Source organism: Bos mutus, chromosome 13 (assembly GCF_027580195.1).
Source record: "Bos mutus isolate GX-2022 chromosome 13, NWIPB_WYAK_1.1, whole genome shotgun sequence".
In the NCBI taxonomy this organism is placed as follows: Eukaryota; Metazoa; Chordata; class Mammalia; order Artiodactyla; family Bovidae; genus Bos; species Bos mutus.
Window position 1 is genome coordinate 79,414,759 of NC_091629.1, and position 20,180 is coordinate 79,434,938.

Here is a 20,180-nt window from a genome sequence, read left to right on the forward strand (position 1 = left end):
GAATACCGAGTGGGTTGCCATTTCTTCCAACAGGAGATTTTCCTGATCCAGGGATCAAACCCGAGTTTCCTGGGTGTCCTGCATTGGCAGGCAGATTCTTTACTACTGAGCCACCTGGGAAGCCCAGTGGAGCATTCTCAGTGCGCTTCAGTTCAGTTCAGTCACTCAGTTGTGTCTGATTCTTTGCAACCCCATGAATCGCACCACGCCAGACCTCCCTGTCCATCACCAACTCCTGGAGTTTACCCAAACTCATGTCCATCGAGTTGGTGATGCCATCCAGCCATCTCATCCTCTGTCATCCCCTTCTCCTCCTGCCTCCAATCCCTCCCAGCATCAGGGTCTTTTCCAGTGAGTCAACTCTTCCTATTAGGTGGCCAAAGTATTGGAGTTTCAGCTTCAGCATCAGTCCTTCTAATGAATACCCAGGACTGGTCTCCTTTAGGATGGACTGGTTGTATCACCTTGCAGTCCAAGGGACTCTCAAGAGTCTTCTCCAGGACCACAGATCAAAAGAATCGATTCTTTGGCAATCAGCTTTCTTCATAGTCCAATTTTCACATCCATACATGACCACTGGAAAAACCATAGTCTTGACTAGATGGACCTTTGTTGGTAAAGTAATGTCTCTGCTTTTCAACATGCTATCTAGGTTGGTCATAACTTTCCTTCCAAGGAGTAAGTGTCTTTTAATTTCATGGCTGCAATCACCATCTGCAGTGATTTTGGAGCCCAGAAAAGTAAAATCAGCCAATGTTTCCACTGTTTCCCCATCTATTTCCCATGAAGTGAAGGGACCAGATGCCATGATCTTAGTTTTCTGAAAGTTGAGCTTCAAGCCAACTTTTTCACTCTCCTTTTTCACTTTCCTCAAGAGGAATTTTAGTTCCTCTTCACTTTCTGCCATAAGGGTGGTGTCATCTGCATATCTGAGGTTATTGATATTTCTCCTGGCAATCTTGATTCCAACTTGTGCTTCTTCCAGCCCAGCGTTTCTCATGATGTACTCTGCATGTAAGTCAAATAAGCAGGGTGACAATATACAGCCTTGACGTACTCCTTTTCTTATTTGGAACCAGTCTGTTGTTCCATGTCCAGTTCTAACTGCTGCTTCCTGACCTGCATATAGGTTTCTCAAGAGGCAGGTCAGGTGGTCTGGTATTCCCATCTCTTTCAGAATTTTCCACAGTTTATTGTGATCCACACAGTCAAAGGCTTTGGCATAGTCAATAAAGCAGAAATAGATGTTTTTCTGGAACTCTCTTGCTTTTTCAATGATCCAGAGAATGTTGGCAATTTGATCTCTGGTTCCTCTGCCTTTTCTAAAACCAGCTTGAACATCTGGAAATTCATGGTTCACATATTGCTAAAGCCTGGCTTGGAGAATTTTTAGCATTACTTTACTAGCATGTGAGATGAGTGTAATTGTGCGGTAGTTTGAGCATTCTTTGGCATTGCCTTTCTTTGGGATTGGAATGAAAACTGACCTTTTCCAGTCCTGTGGCCACTGCTGAGTTTTCCAAATGTGCTGGCATATTGAGTGCAGCACTTTCACAGCATCATCTTTCAGAATTTGAAATGGCTCAACTGGAATTCCATCACCTCCACTAGCTTTGCTCGTAGTGATGCTTTCTAAGGCCCATTTGACTTCACATTCCTGGATATCTGGCTCCAGGTGAGTGATCACACCATCATGATTATCTGGATCATGAAGCTCTTTTTGTACAGTTCTTCTCTGTATTCTTGCCACCTCTTCTTAATATCTTCTGCTTCTATTAGGTCCATACTATTTCTGTCCTTTATCAAGCCCATCTTTGCATGAAATATTCCCTTGGTATCTCTAATTTTCTTGAAGAGATCTCTAGTCTTTGCCATCCTGTTGTTTTCCTCTATTTCTTTGCATTGATCACTGAGGAAGGTTTTCTTATCTCTCCTTGCTACTCTTTGGAACTCTGCATTCAGATGCTTATATCTTTCCTTTTCTCCTTTGCTTTTCACTTCTCTTCTTTTCACAGCTATTTGTAAAGCGTCCTCAGACAGCCATTTTGCTTTTTTCCATTTCTTTTCCATGGGGATGGTCTTGATCCCTGTCTCCTGTACAATGTCACAAACCTCTGTCCATAGTTCATCAGGCACTCTGTCTATCAGATCTAGTCCCTTAAATCTATTTCTCACTTCCACTGTATAATCATAAGGGACTTGATTTAGGTCATACCTGAATGGTCTAGTGGTTTTCCCGACTTTCTTCAATTTAAGTCTGAATTTGGCAATAAGGAGTTCCTGATCTGAGCCACAGTCAGCTCCTGGCCTTGTTTTTGCTGACTGTATAGAGCTTCTCCATCTTTGACTACAAAGAATATAATCAATCTGATTTCGGTGTTGACCATCTGGTGATGTCCTTGTATAGAGTCTTCTCTTGTGTTGTTAGAAGGTGTTTGCTATGACCAGTGCGTTCTCTTGGCAAAACTCTATTAGCCTTTGCCCTGCTTCATTCTGTACTCCAAGGCCAAATTTGCCTGTTACTCCAGGTGTTTCTTGATTTCCTACTTTTGTATTCCAGTCCCCTATAATGAAAAGGACATCTTTTTGGGTGCTTAGTGCTGTCCAAGGACTTAAATGTACTGTTGTGTATCCTCAAATAACTTTGCAAGTAGAGAGCAGTGAGCTCCACTTTCAGATGAGAAGATGAACGCAGAGAAGCCTGATAATTTGGCTAATGTTGCAAGTATACTGGTAGCTAACTCTTTTTGTTGTTGTTGTTAACCAGAAGTTTTCATGCTTGTGCATCCGAATTACTTGGAGAGAGCAAATAGTCAAACTACCAATTCCAGGATCTCAGCATGGAGATTCTCAGTCACTGGTTTGATGCCCTATAACTGCCATTTTTCAGTGCCCCCAGGGATGATTCTGTTGCAGGCTGCTTGCAAGCTGCACTTTGAGACACAGATGGAAGCTGTGTCCGTCTGGTTCAGGTTGCTCGGCTGTTTGTTCCAGGGAGGTGCTTGTGCCCAGTGCCGCTTTGGACAACCCTGCCCCATGAAACACCCCAGTGCATGCTGCCTTCACCACATGCTGCAGGTCATTCCTGCCATCGCTCCTCACACTTCTCCATTCTCATTTCTCTGGTATCTCCCCCATCCACATGGATTTGCCAAGTCTTTGTTAATGGAAAGACTGGGGAATTGGCAAGAACAGCGAGATTACAATTCAGAGGAATTTCTTAGGCTGGAGAACGGTCTCTCCTGCCCTTGAGGCAGATTCACTTGGAGCTGTTTCCCAAGAATGGTGGAACCTCACAAAGAATCAGGCTCAGAATTGAAATTAAACTCCCTCTTCCCCTGAGAAACATACATATGTTTCATATGGCCTGGCTTTTACAGGCTGGCAGACCAGCAACCAGACACAGCATCTTTTTGTGCCCGGAGGCATTTGTGCTTAAAACTCCAGTAAAAAAGAAAAATGACGGTTAAAGGGGTAATTGAGCATCTGTGCTTTAGCTGTTGTTTTCTTTCCTGTCTCTGAGCCTGGGAAGCAATGCAGATAGACAAGCCTCTGCCCTAGCTTGCTCCTGCCACAGGAGCTTCGGCAAAGTGCAGAACAATGGCAAGGGACGTGAACCATGCCTCTGGGCACCGTGCCCATCCACCCAGAGACCACCAACCCTGCCCTCATCAGGAGGGCCCCCCTTTATTTTGCTTATCTGATAACGAAGATTTTAAAAGGGCTGAGAAAAATAAGGTGTAGAAATTAGGCTGAACTTGAGACTTAATTTTAGGACTGCTAGATAAAGATGCGGGAGAAGGCAATGGCAGCCCACTCCAGTACTCTTGCCTGGAAAATCCCATGGATGGAGGGGCCTGGTGGGCTGCAGTCCATGGGGTGGCTAAGAGTCGGACAGGACTGAGCGACTTCACTTTCACTTTTCACTTTCATGCATTGGAGAAGGAAATGGCAACCCACTCCAGTGTTCTTGCATGGAGAATCCCAGGGACGGGGGAGCCGGTGGGCTGCCATCTATGGGGTCACACAGAGTCGGACACAACTGAAGTGACTTAGCAGCAGCAGCAGCAGATAAAGATGTGACAATTAATAATAACAGTAATGGTCCTGGCTTTTTATACAAACTATGTATCACTGGTAGAAAAAAAATCACTCGATTTTGAGAACTAAGAAATTTGGATTCTAGAAAGATTTACTTAGCTTAGCCATAGGGATGTGACCACGTGGCAACACTTTGAGAAGTGGGAAGGTACCCTGTTCTATCTCCAGTGATCTGTGTGTGTGTGCTCTTTCCTGTTAAACCTCCCCCTGTAGAGACCTGCAGTTGTCAAGTTGACCGCTGCACACCCAGCACTGAGCCTGCACTCAGCAAGTGCTCAAAAACATTTGCTGAATGAATGGATGAGCAACAATTCCAAAGCTAGTAATCAATCCTATGTTTTGTGAAAGTAAAAATTTTTTTAAAAAAACACAATTTTACTTTTGTAAAAGTAGATTAACCAAATTATGTACACATGGAGTTTTCAGAAATACCACTCAGAAAAGTTTTAAAAAGTTTTCTAAAGAGGATCCAGAAAGAAAGGGTCACTCATGGATATATTTAAGAGCCTGTTTCTCCATAAAACCTTGGATGGTTCAAGAGAAATAGGAAATTTCTTAAAAATACATGAGATGGTAAAAAGGAAAGAGCTTGTCGTGTTTGGGGCATGGAGGGTGAGATAGTCACAGATGATGGAAAAATGGAGTGAACTGGGGTGGGGCAGGAAGTGTCTTCCCCATCACAGATGAGGGAGTGGAGTGAACTGGGGATTAGGTGTCTTCCCCATTACAGATGACAGAATGGAGCGAACTGACAGGTTTGGGGGCAGGTGTCCATCCCCATCACTTATAAGAGAGTGGAGTGAACTGAGGGTCAGATGTCTACCCCCATTACATGAGATAGTAGAGTGAGCTGAGCGGGAAGGTGTCCACCCCCATCACAGATGAGAGAGTGGAGTGAACTGGGGGGAGGGGGAGCAGGAGTCAATCCCCATCACAGATGAGAGAGTGGAGTGAACTGAGGGGGTGGCAGGTATACATCCCCATCACAGACGATAGAGTTGAGTGAACTGGGTGGGGAACAGGTGTTCACCCCATCACAGATGAGAGATTGGCCTGTACTAGGGGGGCAGTTTTCCACCCTCATCACAGTTGAGACAGTGGAGTGAAATGGGTGGGGGGCAGGAGTCCACCATCACAGATGAGAGAGTGGAGTGACCTGGGGGGGCAGGTGTCCACCCCCATCACAGATGAGGGAGTGGAGTGAACTGGGGGGAGGGGTCAGGAGTCCACCCCCTCACAGATGAGGGTGTGGAGCAAACTGGGGGAGGTGGCAGGTGTCCACCCCATCACAGATGAGAGAGTGGAGTGAACTTGGGGGGGCAGGTGTCCACCTCCATCACAGATGAGGGAGTGAACTGGGGGTCAGGTGTCCACCAGCACCAGGGGCTTCTCCGTTTCTTTGTGCAACATGCAGCTTTTACAAGGAATCAGGGCTTGCTCCTCACTGTTACCAGGCAGACACTGAAAAGAGGTCATTCTCGCAAAGACTGAGGCTAACAGAGCAGCAAACGGACAGGTCAGAGGACAGCAGCTGGTCGATACTTATCAAGATTTGCTGGGATGATGAAATACCAAGGATGTGCTTCTGTCAACAGTTGAAGGCTTGGGGGGGAGACTCACAAGCTGCCTCTCATGCAGGGGTGGTTTCATGGGGCTTGATGGATCCCCACCCTAACACCAGAGGAGAGGATCTCCCTCTTCTAGCTCAGAACTGAACAATGATTATTTAGGAGGTGGATGAAATCCAAACTATGTACCTTTCTCTAAGGAATTCAGTAAGTTACATTTTATCTCAAAACTCAGTCCAAACTACTCTGTTCAGTCCAGCTTTTTAATACAAAATGAAGTGTGAGACTCAAGATCAAGAAACATCAGAAACTATTTTAGACCAACCATTCAAGAGATGCCATTATTATCACTTCTCGGCCTTCTAGGTAAGATCAAGTGAAGAGGTGCCATCATTAAAACTACTTATATTTGCCAAAACAAATCCATGGTTTTCACCTGGAAAAGCCAACTCCCCTGTCCCTGCTATTATTTTCCTGCTGTTTCTTGGCTTTTCCTCTTACAGGAATGAAAAGCCCATCTTCATCACCCCCCTCTCTCCTGTGGATGCCACACAAGCCATTTTTAGTTGTGTTGACTTGTTTCAAGAAAGCAGCCAAATGCTAGACAGTAGTGTATTTTAATTCATTTTGAGAGACAAGCTCACATGGATTGATTCTTCAGGTCCCCATACCTGGACCTGACATAGTATAAAGTCCAAACAACTCTGCATAGTTACGTTAAACAAGTTCTTGTGCTGTGAATTTGCTGGGTGCAGGGAGCAGTGAAACATTCCCAAGACAATCACGAGACATGCAGAATGCCAGCCAGAAGCATGGATCACGTTCAGGGGTCTTGCTGCAGGGAGCATGAGGCTGTGTTTTGTGTGCACTGACGATAGTATAGGATAAGCCATCTGCGTTCAAGGGAGCAAAGCATCTGTTGTTCCTCTTGAACCCTAAGGGGTGTCTTTCCAAAAGAACTGTGGTTCCAATCCTTACACTTCACAGCCAGATATCCCTCCGAGTTGTATGCGTTGCTCCTTGGAGAGTCAAGGCCAAGCCACCACGAGCATGAAAGCTGGCTGACCCCACCCCTCCCACTTCTCAGCCTGGAAGGGCTATGTCATTCGCCCCATGAATCCAAACGAATCCCCCATCCCTGTTTAAGCATGGATGCAGGCCAAGCAAGCCTTGCGTACCCAAGTCTGTTTGACTGCAGCTGTGTTGGTGTATCCCATGTACAAGTGCGAAGTGCTGTTGTTTCTCTGCCTGATCCAGCCAGGGCCGGGGGTGCGGCAGCTGGGGCTGTCTGCCCAGCGGCCTCTAGCCCATGTGCTTATATTGGGACCGGTCCCTAGGGATCTGGACCTGGTTGGCAGTCATCTTGTGGTGGATGTGGTAAATCACCAGTGTGACCACAATGACGAGGCCCAAGATGAGCCCCAAAATCAGCGGCAAGGTTTCCTCCAGCTGCTCCCTCTCATCCACTGGGCATTTATGCTCTGAAATGTGAAAGAAAAAGAAAGGCAATGAGCTCCTACCAAAAGATCTTGAATTATGATTAATTCCTACCAAAATATTCTGAATTATGATTAATTAAGTCCGCTTAAGAAAACCAAGACTCTGATGCTGGGAGGAATTGGGGGCAGGAGGAGAAGGGGACAGCAGAGGATGAGATGGCTGGATGGCATCACTGACTCGATGGATGTGAGTATGAGTGAACTCCGGGAGTTGGTGATGGACAGGGAGGCCTGGCGTGCTGTGATTCGTGGGGCTGCAAAGAGTCAGACATGACTGAGTGACTGAACTGAACTGAACTGAAGAAAACCAAAAGGCAGATAGAGATGAAAAGATTTCTCAAGAAAAGGGAGGAGATATGTATATACTACATAGCTGATTCACACTGTTGTACAACAGGAACTAGTGCAACATTGTAAAGCAATTATATCCACCCTCCTCCCAGAAAAAGATTTCTCAAGGAAACTTTAGGGAGATATTTTCTTCAGAAACAGTACTTCCCAACCAACTCTAAGACTTAACCCCTTAATATTTCTATACAGTGTAAAATAAGAACTTATCAATTAAATGGGACAACACTCAAGTTATTGGATTCCTAGCCTAGGTTATTAAAATATCCACGACTTCCCTGGTGGTCCTGTGGATAAGGATCCACTTTGCAATGCAAGGAACACTGGGTTCAGTCCCTTCTCTGGGAAGATTCCACATCCCTCGGGCAACTAAAGCCTGTGAGCCACAACCAGTGAGTTCTGGGCACCCTAGAGTCTGCACGCTGCACCACGAGGAAACTTGCACACAGATTCCTCTGGAAGCCACTGTGCCTTCTTCCCTTGTGATCCAGCTGTGTATCCTTACTACATCATTATGACAATTAGTAGCCATGAGTACAATTAAAAATAAATACAGTAGTGCTGGTCATGACCCACTAAAGCAGAGTTATCCTCTTTTGGGTATCAGTATGAAGAAACCATCTTCCCTTCTCAGAAATATGCTTATAAATGCATAAAATGAAAAACATAAGATTACACAGAAAATGGACTACATTGAAATCAGCTATTAGAGTATTTTAAAATAATTCAAGGGACAGTTATATATGTATTTATTAGCACACATGTAGGCTGGCTTTGATTGCAAAGCAGTGAGAAGCATAATTGTTACTTTGCAAGATCTGCACAAAATGTGGAAAGAAAATGTCTATGATTTCTGCTACTGACAAAGTCATGGGTATGACTAATACTACTGTGGGTTGTTACCTTTATTTATAATCGAAGGAAATGTTAAATATTAATTAGAAATCAGTGAAAATAAAGATGGAAATGTTTCCCTTTGAAATTTACAGACCCCCCGTGAACTCTATCCACAAACCCTACAGACACCAGGGTTAAGATCCTGTGCAGTAAACTGATGAGTTAACCCACAGGTTATATAACCACGGAGGATGGCTGCCCTCAACCCCTGCCTGGGAGAAAAGCATCCCTCGGCTTAGCCCAGCTCAGCATCCAGCCTTGGGCGCTCAGAGACCCCTGACTCTCTGTCTGCCTCCACAGATTTCGGGCTCCCTCACACCTTTACCTTGGCTGTACTCACGGTTCTAGAGAACACAAAACAGAGGCCCAGGGTCTACGGCTGGAAAAAAGCAACCACCAGAGCAGTCATTGGAAAGAACTAGATGTAGTCAGATCAGACAGAAGAGGTGTGACAGGCGGCCGCCAGGTGCCAGCTCAGGTGCCCTCAACCGCAACCCTGGCGCCACCATTGCAATCCTGATGCATCTTAGGGTGTTCTTCCAGATGTGAGATTTATTCTGTTTTGTCTGATGACCACAGCATTTTAAAGCTGTCCTTACACCCTGAGATGAGCAAAAGTGTAAGGACTCTTCACTGTCTCCAAACAGGCAGCATGGAGACGGGCAAGCGGACTGCTCGGCTCTGCTGGTGCCGGGGCCCTCCTGCTGCAGAAAGTGGGCAGGGACACCGGCTGTGCGTGCCCTGCTGTCTGACGGGGCAGCAAAAGGAACGGGTTTGCTCCTCTTTCCATATTTCCTCCGGGCTGGCTCGAGACTCCTGTAACTTCAGCGAAATGTATTTTGTGTACTGAGAAACTGCTAAGATGACTGGGCTTTGGAGATCTTTGGTTGGAGATAAGCAGATACTCTCAGCAAGATGTAAGCACAACAGTAAATAAGAAAAGCTGTTAACTGACGGAAGCTGCTGTGTACCAGGAACAGCATGCACAGGAAGAGCTGCATAAACTCTTTCCCGCTACCTGTGAGCTCCACCAGGACGGGGAGGGTTCCTACACCCCGGAAGGAGGCGCAGCACACATGGACAGGGTCTTAGGCCCTTGGCAGTCACCATTCCCACCCATTCCCATGGACTCTAACTCCAGGGCAGGTTAGATGGCCCGGAGAGCCATCAGAGGTGGATGGCCGCTGGTGGGTAACTCACACTCTCTCCCAGGGTCTCCCTCAGGGTGAGCCCCAGTGCTCACCAGGGCGACCTGCTCACTTACACACCTGCACTGCTGCTGCTGTCGCTTCAGTAGTGTCCAACTCTGTGCAACCCCATGGACGGCAGCCCACCAGGCTTCCCCGTCCCTGGGATTCTCCAGGCAAGAACATTGGAGTGGGTTGCCATTTTCTTCTCCAGTGCAGGAAAGTGAAAAGTGAAAGTGAAGTCGCTCAGTCCTGTCTGACTCTGAGCGACCCCATGGACTGCAGCCCACCAGGCTCCTCCGCCCATGGGATTTTCCAGGCAAGAGTACTGGAGTGGGGTGCCATCGCCTTCTCCGACACACGTGCACTAGCTGCTAGCTTTCCCACCTCACTTTTCCACTCCCCAAGCAATGCTTTTTAGAAACACCTAAATAGGGTTAGGTGTTTCTAACGCTAACTAATCTAACCTAAGGGTAGGTAGCTATCTGCCCTTAAATCCTTACAGAGGATTGTTTCTTGGGGAACCCCACCTAAAACACTAGGCTTCAGGACAGTAGCAAGAACGCAGTTTTCTGTGACTGGCTGGTGACATGGCCCTGCACTGGGTCTCTGTATTCCAGCCCTGGACACAGCTCTCTGCAGTGTTAATAACAGGACTGTCTCTCTCTGGATGCTTCTCCAGGAGGCCCTGAGAAGGCTCAGTTACTCAGGTGGTATTTTCCTGGCTGGGAGGCCCCAGGTCAACCACAGGCATATGCAATGCTTTCGATCAGCATCAACACACCCCTCCCTGGTTTGCAGCATGGCAGCCAGCCTTGGGGCACTCTGCTAGAGGTGGTGTACATTCATTTTCAATAAAATACAGGTTGCTTTTCCCAGAGTTCTGGGTAAACTGCAGATCAAGTGGTATCTCCCAATCACACTGTTAGCAACAATGATAAAGAGCTCAGGAATTCAGGGCACCTGACCACCTTTCTGAAGGTGGCCCCTGCTTTCATGTGTTTGGTACAGTTTCTCAGCGGGAGCAGCTGAGAGACTTGAAGATGCTAAGAGTACAGGATCTGATCCCCAAAGACAGGCTCCGGTCACAATGCTGGCAGCCACCAGAGCACAGCCCTGGCTGGTTACTTCACCTCCCTGAGCCTCAGTTTCTCCACTTAAACGGGGGCCTCAGTCCATCCTTCACAGGTCTCTCTGTCTGTGTCTCCCCTTGAGAATTAAGGAGGCCCTGGAAATGGCAACTTGCTCCAGTATTCTTGCCTGGGAAATCCCACGGACAGAGGAGCCTGGTGGAGACCTCCATGGGGTTGCAAAGAGTCAGACACGACTAAACAGCAGCAGTGTATACGTGGTGACACAAATGCCCATTAAACCTGCACATTTCACAAAGGGGCACAGAGACACCTTGTCCCATTACATTTCTTCTGTCATTATGCATGAGAGCTGCCTTTAACTCAAGCCACTGAAATAGTCTGCTCTGCTCCCTCCTGGGGAGGCACCACCCCCATCACAGAAGTCTCCTGAACCTCAAAGGGCCCCACCACCAGGAACGAACTGGGGAAAGACAAGGGGCCCCACACAGCGGGGACACACAAGCTGCCCTGAACTGCAGACTGAGCGTCGCCACACCAAGTATATGTTGTACAGAAAGAAGCCAGCCTATACAGCTTGGCCCCTTGGTCGGTTACATTTGCACTACAGGCTGAGACCTATTAACTCAAAAGCCCGCCTGGGCCAAACTCAAATTTTGACACATTCACTTATTTAAAAAACTGTCTAAACAACTAAACATGTAAATATCTAAAAAACCATCTAAACAAAATGGCCTGAATGTCTAGTCATTTAGGGCCTATCTGTTTTGGGTACAAACCTCACCCAACAGCTGTTACCTACTGAAGAGACAGATAAAGCCCTGAGCTCTGCTGTCCCCAGAGCTCTGCTGCCCCCAGGACCCCTCCCCATGCTGTCAGGGGCCATCACCCAGACACTAAGCCCCCCTCACACCCCGCTCCCCATCACCAGGATAGCGGCTCCCAGAGACCTTCCTCGGGATGCTCCCATTGCTGTGGGGGGCTTTCCCTACACAACCGTGCCCAAGTGCCCTCCAGGAAGCGTGCACGTTACTGCCTCTTATCGTCATATCATTTTCCTTAATCGGCTCAAAATCCCCCCGCCGCCGGGGCGCCTACAGTTTGCTGTGGACCAGCAGCATCACCCGGGCGTCGTGGGCCCGGCCTCCAGTCCGCGGATAAAAGATCGCCAGAGCTGCGCACGGTGCAGACGGCGCCGGCGGGGCTACGAGACGCACCCGGGATCAGTACAGCAGCCAAGTTCAACGCCCTAAAGGCGTCTGTGTGATAAAGATGTCAGCCCCACTTGAACGGCTCTGTGAGTGCTGTGTGCGTACCCACTAACCCGTTTCACTGAGCCATCCTCTTTTTTCTCAGAATCTATGAAGGAGGCAGGTGGGAGACTAGGTCAGGCGCAGGGAACGGACTTTTCACCTGACGCACTCATGCGGCGGATCCTGCATGCACATGCCAGAAGCCATGTACACAGCCCTGCAGGGGGTGTCAGACTTGTGACCAGACACCACCACCCCACTGGAACTCAGGCAGCCCCAACTCACACCCGCACAGGCATCAGCCAGACATCCAGAGCCTCCTTCTATTCTGGGGAGTGGGAGCCAAGTGCCGGTTTCTGAAAAGGCACTCCAAAAGAAATCTTTCAGATTCACTAAAACGAGTAAAATAACCTCTTACAAAACATACTGAGGGCAGGTGCTGAGAGGCACAGACAGAAGGAGCCAGAACAAAAGAAGCCCGGCCACACAAAAGCACACCGATCCAATAAGTGACTAAAGGAGGCCTGCCTCCTCCCAGGAACGTCAAGGCCTGAGCCCCAAGGCACCATACAGGAGGCAACATCCTGATTATTACCCAGATAAGCCTTGGTGAGACAAGTCCAATTTGCCTGTGCTGAATATATCTGCATTTAGGAAGTTACACATCTTTACAAACTCTCTAAGACTATCCATTTAGACCCTGGAATTGGATTAAAATTGCGTTTTGTACACAGAGATCATTAAGTCTATGTTAAAATAATCACTGATTTTTAGGAAAGTAGCCCCGATCCTTATTTGGTACCCATTTACTCTTATTTTGTACACAATTTTAACATCCGTGAGATCTGATTTCTCCATTCATAAATGACTATAAGCAACAATTTAGAAATAACCCATAGTGGGTTGGGATGAGATGTAAAGAAACAGTAAAAACAGCAATTATAGCACCAGGGGTACAAAGACGTGAAGAAGTGCCTAAAAACAGCAGACCAGGGAAACACAAAGAGCAATTAGAGGCTACTGAAAGTATACATGTAAACTCAAAAGCATCTACTGCAGGGACTCTGGGGACTCCATGATCCAATATTTTCCAAATGAATTCCTGGTCACCAATTAAGTCCAATTGCTTTTCATTATATTTAACATTTTGAGTTTAAGAAAGACACTTCCATTTTATAAATACCTTCATAACCAACAGTATTTTTGAGTGTTAACATCTCGACGTTTAGTTTCAATTTTGTAGAAAACGCATTAAGACGGAAGAGCCCATACTCCACACAACAGGTGAGTGCGACACTGCTGTTCTAAATCTATTAAATGCTGATTTTTTTAGCACTGAAGCATTTGCAGCTCTTGGGGCTTCCCAGGTGGCACTGGTGGTAAAGAACCCGCCTGCCAAAGCAGGAGACGTTAGAGATGCAGGTTCAGTCCCTGGGTGGAAAGATCCCCTGGAGGAGGGCATGGCAGCCCACTTCAGTATTCTTGCCTGGAGAATCCCCATGGACAGAAGAGCCTGGTGGGCTCCAGTCCAGGGGGTCACAGAGAGTCGGACACGACTGAGGGACTAGGCACATGCACACGCACACATTAGCTGAGTCCACAGCTTCAGAATGTCAATTCAGCCAAAGTTCACAGGGCATCTGCAATGTGCCAAGCACTGTACTGCTGCTGCTGCTACTAAGTCACTTCAGTCGTGTCCGACTCTGTGCGACCCCATAGACGGCAGCCCACCAGGCCCCGCCATCCCTGGGATTCTCCAGGCAAGAACACTGGAGTGGGTTGCCATTTCCTCCTCCAATGCATGAAAGTGAAGTCGCTCAGTGTACTAGGTGCTAAAAAATATGAAGACGAGAAAGAAGGAGGCCTTTCCCTCAAGGAGAGTTTAACTGAGGAATTCCCAAATGCCTTCTGAATAATCTTGTGGGGAGGGATTCTATTCTGTGTACTTTGAGAGGGATAGTTGATGAAAGCTGGACACCTTGGGAATTCTCTAATGATTTGCATGTGACCAGAGGGGGATTCCCCAATATTCTACACATTTAAATGGTGGCATTCCCCTGGGGATCCCCAGCCCAAAGGTGAGCATCCATAAAGCAACCAAAATCTAATTTATGAACCACAAAGAATAAATGAGAATATCAAACTGTCTCTAACAACCTCCTCTAGACAATTGTTGTTGCTTAGTCACTCAGTCGTGTCCAGCTCCTTTGTGATCCCATGGACTATCGCCCGCCAGGCTCCTCTGTCCATGGAATTTCCCAGGCAATACTGGTATAGGTTGCCATTTCCTTCTCCAGGGCATCTTCCCGACCCAGGGATCTAACCTGAGTCTCCTGCATTGGCAGGTGGATTCTTTACCCTGACCTACCTGGGAAGCCCCTTCTAGACAACACAGAGAGAGCAAACAAGTGACTAGAGGAATTCACTTTCCCTGTGCTTGTCCAGTGTAAATTGTTGCTAGGTTTGGGCAAATTGCAGAATGTGAGCTCCCCTACTTCTGCTGGGATGCAGAAAACCAAGAGAATGTGGATCCTCTAAACACGCCTCTTCTAGATCCTGCCTGATCTCCTATCAGGGCTGGAACAGACTGAGAAGCAGCTTTTTGCACTCCTCAGAGGGAGAAGATCAGGGACCCTTCCCTCCTTGGGGCCTCTCTGGTGTCCCTCCCTGTAAATATGAACGCTGGACAGAGGCACATCTTCATGAGTCTCTCTGTGTAACCTGAGCATGTGCACACGCACGCGTGCACACACACACACACACACACCTATTGCATTTTGCTCACACAAAATTTAGATTTACAGTGGTAGAACCTAGGGCTGGATGTGTCTAGAGACCGTGAAGATACTGAGACCCATACAAGCAAAGACCTTTCTCCAATCCACGGCTCTCTAGATAACTGCTTGGAATTTTCAGCTGCCTTTTCCTTGAGAAACTTGCATCAAATTCTAGGCTTTTTTCCAACTGACTGTCTTCCTATCCAGTCTCCTCTTTTGCCAAAGGAGGGGAGAAAGAAAACAATGGAAAAAAATAAGGGAAATTGGGAGAAAGGAGAAAAGGAACAGAGGGAGAAGGAGAGAGGAAAAGAAGGACATGAAGGAGAAAGAAAGAGCAGGAAGAGCCATTTTTTCAGTCGGCTTCCTGTAGTCTTTAAGAAGCGTTGCAGAGGGAGGCAGAGCCATGCTACCCTAGAGACAACCCAAGGGTAGCAGCCTGGCGCCCTGCAGGTCACCTTCTGTCTCCAGCCTGAGTCAACCTCGCCTTCCTCCGGACTCCCCACCCACCTACCTTCACTGAAGACAAAGTCAGAGATGATGTCAAAGGGCTGGATGTGGACCGCGGACAGGATCATGGTGACTGTCTTCTGCGGGTCGCTGGAGGCTAGTGAGATGGTCTGCTGAGCTTGACATTCATAGGACTTCCCGGCTGGGGTGACCAAGGCAGAGAGGTGATGCGAGTTGGCTGTGTGCTTCCCAGCTGCAGGAAGGGTCCAAAGCAATGGTCAGGTGCTTGTGGCTAGCAGAATCCTCCTCATGGTGATCCAGACAGCTGGCTCTTGCCTCTTAGCCCACTTGCTGACATGCCCTGTTACTCTGTCTGGCTAAGACCCTGCAAACGTGAATGCCCCTGGCCTTTCATGAGCATGGGCTCCTTAAACAGTAATCTGGAAATTCTTTTTGGAAGCAGGGAGTGATACCTAAATCTCCAACCCTTTTTTATTATATAAATCTAACAGAGATTCCAAAAATATGCAAAGAACAGTGACTTGGTTTTCTACATCTCACACTGCTCTGCAAAAAATAAAATATCTTTCTCAGCAAAGCACAGTGGCTGCTAGTGCTCTGGGCTGATGCCCCTGTACAGATACATAATCTCTGGAAGCCTACCACCCTCCCTTCTCTCCTTCCTAGGATTAAGATTTTTCTTTCTTCAGTCTAATTTAACTGTGGGAAATATTTGAACATAAACTTTGATAAAGAGACGAAATTGCCCTTTTTACTGGATTGATAAAGGGTGAAATGGAAGAGATGACATATGTATTTTTGTATGTATTCAGTAAAAATCTTGTCCTAACTCAGGTGCCCAGGTGATGGATGGCTTCATTATTAGTAGATCAGATAATCTACAAAATAAATATATAAATTTCAATGTGATCTTGGATGGTGCCTGAAGATGCCAATATTATTATTTGGAGCTTGGATGTTTCTTGCCACGATATTTTTGGAGGATCTAGGTGAACTGTTGTAGTGATGGGCATGAAAAAAAGCAATACATTTAGGACACGGTTCAGAATCCACTCCGGGGTGTCTGCAGTCGACTGAAGATGTGGTGAGGCCTGAGCCACGGGCTGAAAGATCTGAAAGGCCATCAAATTCTGACCCAAAATGAAAGTCAAAACTGCCCCCTTGGAGTTTTAGCGCATAAGAATTTTAAAAAGGGGGAGGAGGTGCAGAAGGAAATAAAAATACAGCTTTGGTCCTTCTCCGCGTTCCTCTAAAGGACAAATCTTGAGAAAACTATCCTGAGGCAGCCCCCGGGCAGACAGACCCTCAGGAGGCGTCTCATTCCGAGTCAGGCGATGCGCGAAGGCCTTCAGGCCCGGAGTTTGCGGCGCGTCTCCCAGGCCTGAAGGCCAGAGGACTCAGACGCGCTCCCTTCCTCCATCCCCGAGAGCCAGCCTGGGGCGTTTCCAAAACCCTAAGGAATTTCGCTTCCACACCTGTGATCCCAGCAGCGTCTGCTTTTCCCCAGGGTCCCTCTCCAGCCCTGCTGACCTCTACTCACCACTGACTGCGTCTTTAAAGTGGGTCTTCTCTGAGGAGTCGTAGACAAACTGGACTTTGCTCAGCTTCCACGTTGCCTCGGGTCCCTTGGACGTGTTGTGACTTTCCTGCCGAGCGGAGGAGGTGCGCGTGAACCGCCGGCGCAGAGAGGGCCTGGGAGACAGAGGGGCGGCCCCTATCCACCCGCACCCGGAGTCTGCAGGGGCTCCGCCAGCCTCGCTAGCAGTTACCTTTAGAAACAGCATTTTGAGTGCGTACGCGCGATCCACCCAGAACACCTGCAGCTCCGACTCCTCGTGGCCACAGTGGCCCTTCACCTCGGCTCCCCGGGTCAATGAGATATCCGCTTGCTCCGTGATCAGCTGGGAACACAGACGCCCCGCACCCCTCAGCGCGCGGGGCCCCGTGGGGGCTGTAAAGGGCGGCGGGTCCAAACTCCGGGTCTGGCGCGCCTGGGCGCTCCTTCGCGCGCGCTCCCAGGTCCGGGAACATGCGGTTAGATGCTCTGCGTGCAGACCCGGCCGGCCGTTAGGGGAGCGGAGAGAGGGGAGGTTACTTTCCAAGCAGGCGGGGCGAGCAGAAGGCGTTACAAGCCGGAACCCCCATGCAGCATTCAGGAGCAGCCTGCAGGGCTTAGGGGGGGAGGCGGGCGACCCAGGTCTTCACGGGGTCTTGAGGGAGGGTGCCCTTCGCCCCTGGAGCCCTAGGAACAAGCCGGGAGGGAAAAAGTGCCTTACATCCACGTAATTGCTGGCCCACACATCATAAGGGACAATAAATTTGGCTGCAAACTCTGCCATGAGACACGTCGTCCCATTTTCCCGCACCACAAATATATCTTTTTCAGGGTTAGTGGAAAGGCCTGAGAGATTTTCCACTTCTTGTTCTGCCATGATTCGAGTCACTGTATCTGCGGAAAAAAACAAATCCTATCTGTTCGGGGCTCAGCGAGCCCACGCGTCTGGGGCTCAAGGTGGAGAGACATCACAGTCCGCAGGCTTCGGAGTGACAAAGTTCCTCGCCGGCTACCATGCGCTCTGAGGGCCGTTTCTCTGCCCCAGCGGCAACAAATTCGACTGCTGTTGATTTATAATAAAATTAAATTAGAAAACATTTAAAGCCTTGCTGACTTGTAATCCGACTGGCCTGTTTTTCCTCATTTTAGGCTTTTAAAACAAAGGTGTCTCGCCAATGCTCAAAGCCACGAAGCAGGCCCGTGTGAGCACCATGTCTGGGGTTGCCATACAGGTGTGTGGCTCTCTGGGGAATTCCCTGCTACCGGGGGGAAGGCCCTCCGCAACCCCCCGCCCCCACAAAGAGAACCAACCCGCAAAACGTTAGGTCCACGTTTTGACCTTAAGCTACCTGCCTGCCGTACGGTGCCCCTTCCGTTCTCTGCAGAGTGCGCCCTGCTCTGACAGTCCCCAAAACGCTACTCACGGAACAGCATCAGGAGAACTCGAAGTCCATCCACGCCGAGAAGGGCTCTTCTGCGGAGATCCATGCTACCGGAGCCGCGAATAAGGCCAGCGGGTGCTGCTGCAGAGGCCGCCCGAGAGGGAATCCCTCCAAGTGGCGGCTGGAGTGAGCCGGGCGAGCGAGGGGCGGGGGCCGCGAGAGGGGGCAGGAGGCGGGCGAGAGCTCGGTGCGCGGGCGGCCGCGGCGTGGCCGGTACCCAAGCGGGCTGATGCGAGTCCGCTCACTGCGGAGGGCAGGATCGCGCGGCGAGGGAGCTGTACTCTGCGAGTGCTGAAAGAATTCGGTTGTGTTGCAGAAGTGACGGTGGCTGGGTTCATGCAGAGGTCCAGTGAGACTTGGGAGGGCTCAGATTCTCCCTGTTTCCTGTGCTGCAGTTGCATCCGCAAAGATGATTCTGTCCTGAGAAACTTAATAGCAACCTCAGACTTCTTCAATATCCCTACCGGTGATTAGGTGGTGAAGACATCACACCACTGGAGTCCTGGCTTCAGAAAATGCATCCGGTTCCTGAAAGAAAGCGGTAGAGCACCATTTGTTGCTGCTTTGGGGGAGGAGGAGTAGGCAGGAAGAGAGAAGGAAAATGCTATGGCAACAGCTCCTGCATTTTGGAGACATCCCCTCTCTCCCCTGCTCTCAGTGAGATCAGGGTTTAAAGTTAAATTAACGCCTCCTCAAAGGAGGTCGTCAGTCAGTGCAGTGTATCTATTCCGGCTTATTTTCCGTGAGTCTGTTCTTTGATTGTATGAGGACTTGGAACGCTGGGGTCAGACATCCTTGCTCACTATATTGTGGCTACTCTCCCAAGAGGAATGTAAGTGAACTCGAAGTTTGTGAGGGTTATGTAGGTTCTTTTAGGACAATCACGGTTACATAAACACACACACACACACACACACACACACACAGATAGTACTCTCCAGCCTTCAGTGGGACAGAAAAACAAATACTACTGAGTTAATTCCTATATTTACATTTTCAGTAGCTTGCTTAATTAAAATTTTTACTCTATAAATCAGAATCAGCTCTTTCAGCAAGAGATACACTGTCTTAATTATAGTGATCTCCAAATATTGTATTTCTTAAAGGCTATTTCATTAATATGAATAATAAGCAAAATAACAATGTCTTAATAGGGAGTATCTTACAAAGTGTTTTCATGTGCATTGCCAAATTTGATCCTCCCTACAAATTTGATCCTCCTGCCTATCTTAGAAGATAGGCAAGGGAAGATATACCTTATTATTTTTGTACATACCCCAAAATTGAGACTCAGAGAAACTAAATGACCTTCTTCAGTGTCATATGGTCAGTAAAATTAAAATAGACAAAGCACATGATTTAACATCATAGGGATCATTATCATTTTTCCTTGTATAATACTTTGACTTCAGAGTATACAATATGTTGATTTCCATTAAAAAATCTTTATTCAATGACCAAATAACAAGCTAAAACCTAAGATCTCTAACTCATATTCCTGAAAGGTACAGACTGGTGTTTTACATATAATAATATTCTGACATTATGCTTGCTACAAAGTGTCTACATGATTATTGCTTCAAACCTATTCCTATATCAACAATTAGATCAAGAGCAATTCAAATTATGAAGTAATGTTTAAGTTTATACTATATTTTAAATCTTTATTTTATCTCTGTATTTTGATATTTCATCGAAATATTTCTCAAGAACTTTACATAAGTGAATATATATATCACTGAGGCAAAATTGTGATTGATACAAAGTCAATTATTATCAGTTGAGAATGGAAGTTGTAAAAGTTATATATGCCTAATGATTTATCATGTTAGTAACTGTCAGTAAATACATTTTCCTGCAGTACTGCAAAAATTAGAAAGCAATGAGACTATTACATAATGAAGCATTTATATATTCTCTTTCCCTCTCTCCCTCCAGTACTGAAATGAGGAAAGACAGAGATTTCAGTCACTCAAGATTCAGTATTTATTTTT

At 47.6% G+C, this 20,180-nt stretch overlaps 1 protein-coding gene across 1 annotated transcript; it reads right to left on the reverse strand.

The window, feature by feature from the left end:
- Positions 1 to 6,185: 6,185 nt before the first annotated feature.
- LAMP5 (lysosomal associated membrane protein family member 5) lies at positions 6,186 to 18,668 on the reverse strand. The gene is made up of 6 exons (XM_005886695.3): positions 18,169 to 18,668; positions 17,466 to 17,638; positions 16,959 to 17,090; positions 16,730 to 16,835; positions 15,233 to 15,421; positions 6,186 to 7,150 (listed from the first exon to the last, which is right to left on the reverse strand). Exons 1-6 carry the CDS (start codon positions 18,230 to 18,232, stop codon positions 6,972 to 6,974), a joined length of 843 nt encoding a protein of 280 aa, XP_005886757.1. The 5' UTR covers positions 18,233 to 18,668; the 3' UTR covers positions 6,186 to 6,971.
- Positions 18,669 to 20,180: the final 1,512 nt, after the last annotated feature.

What these genes read in the sequence shown, in the direction of transcription:
- LAMP5 (XM_005886695.3), bottom strand. Translation starts at nt 18,232, where the DNA reads ATGGATCTCCGCAGAAGAGCCCTTCTCGGCGTGGATGGACTTCGAGTT. An exon ending in AGTTCTCCTGATGCTGTTCC is followed by an intron (nt 17,639 to 18,168) that starts GTGAGTAGCGTT and finishes TTTTTTCCGCAG; the next exon opens with ATACAGTGACTCGAATCATG. An exon ending in TGACTTTGTCTTCAGTGAAG is followed by an intron (nt 7,151 to 15,232) that starts GTAGGTGGGTGG and finishes TTCACATTTCAG; the next exon opens with AGCATAAATGCCCAGTGGAT.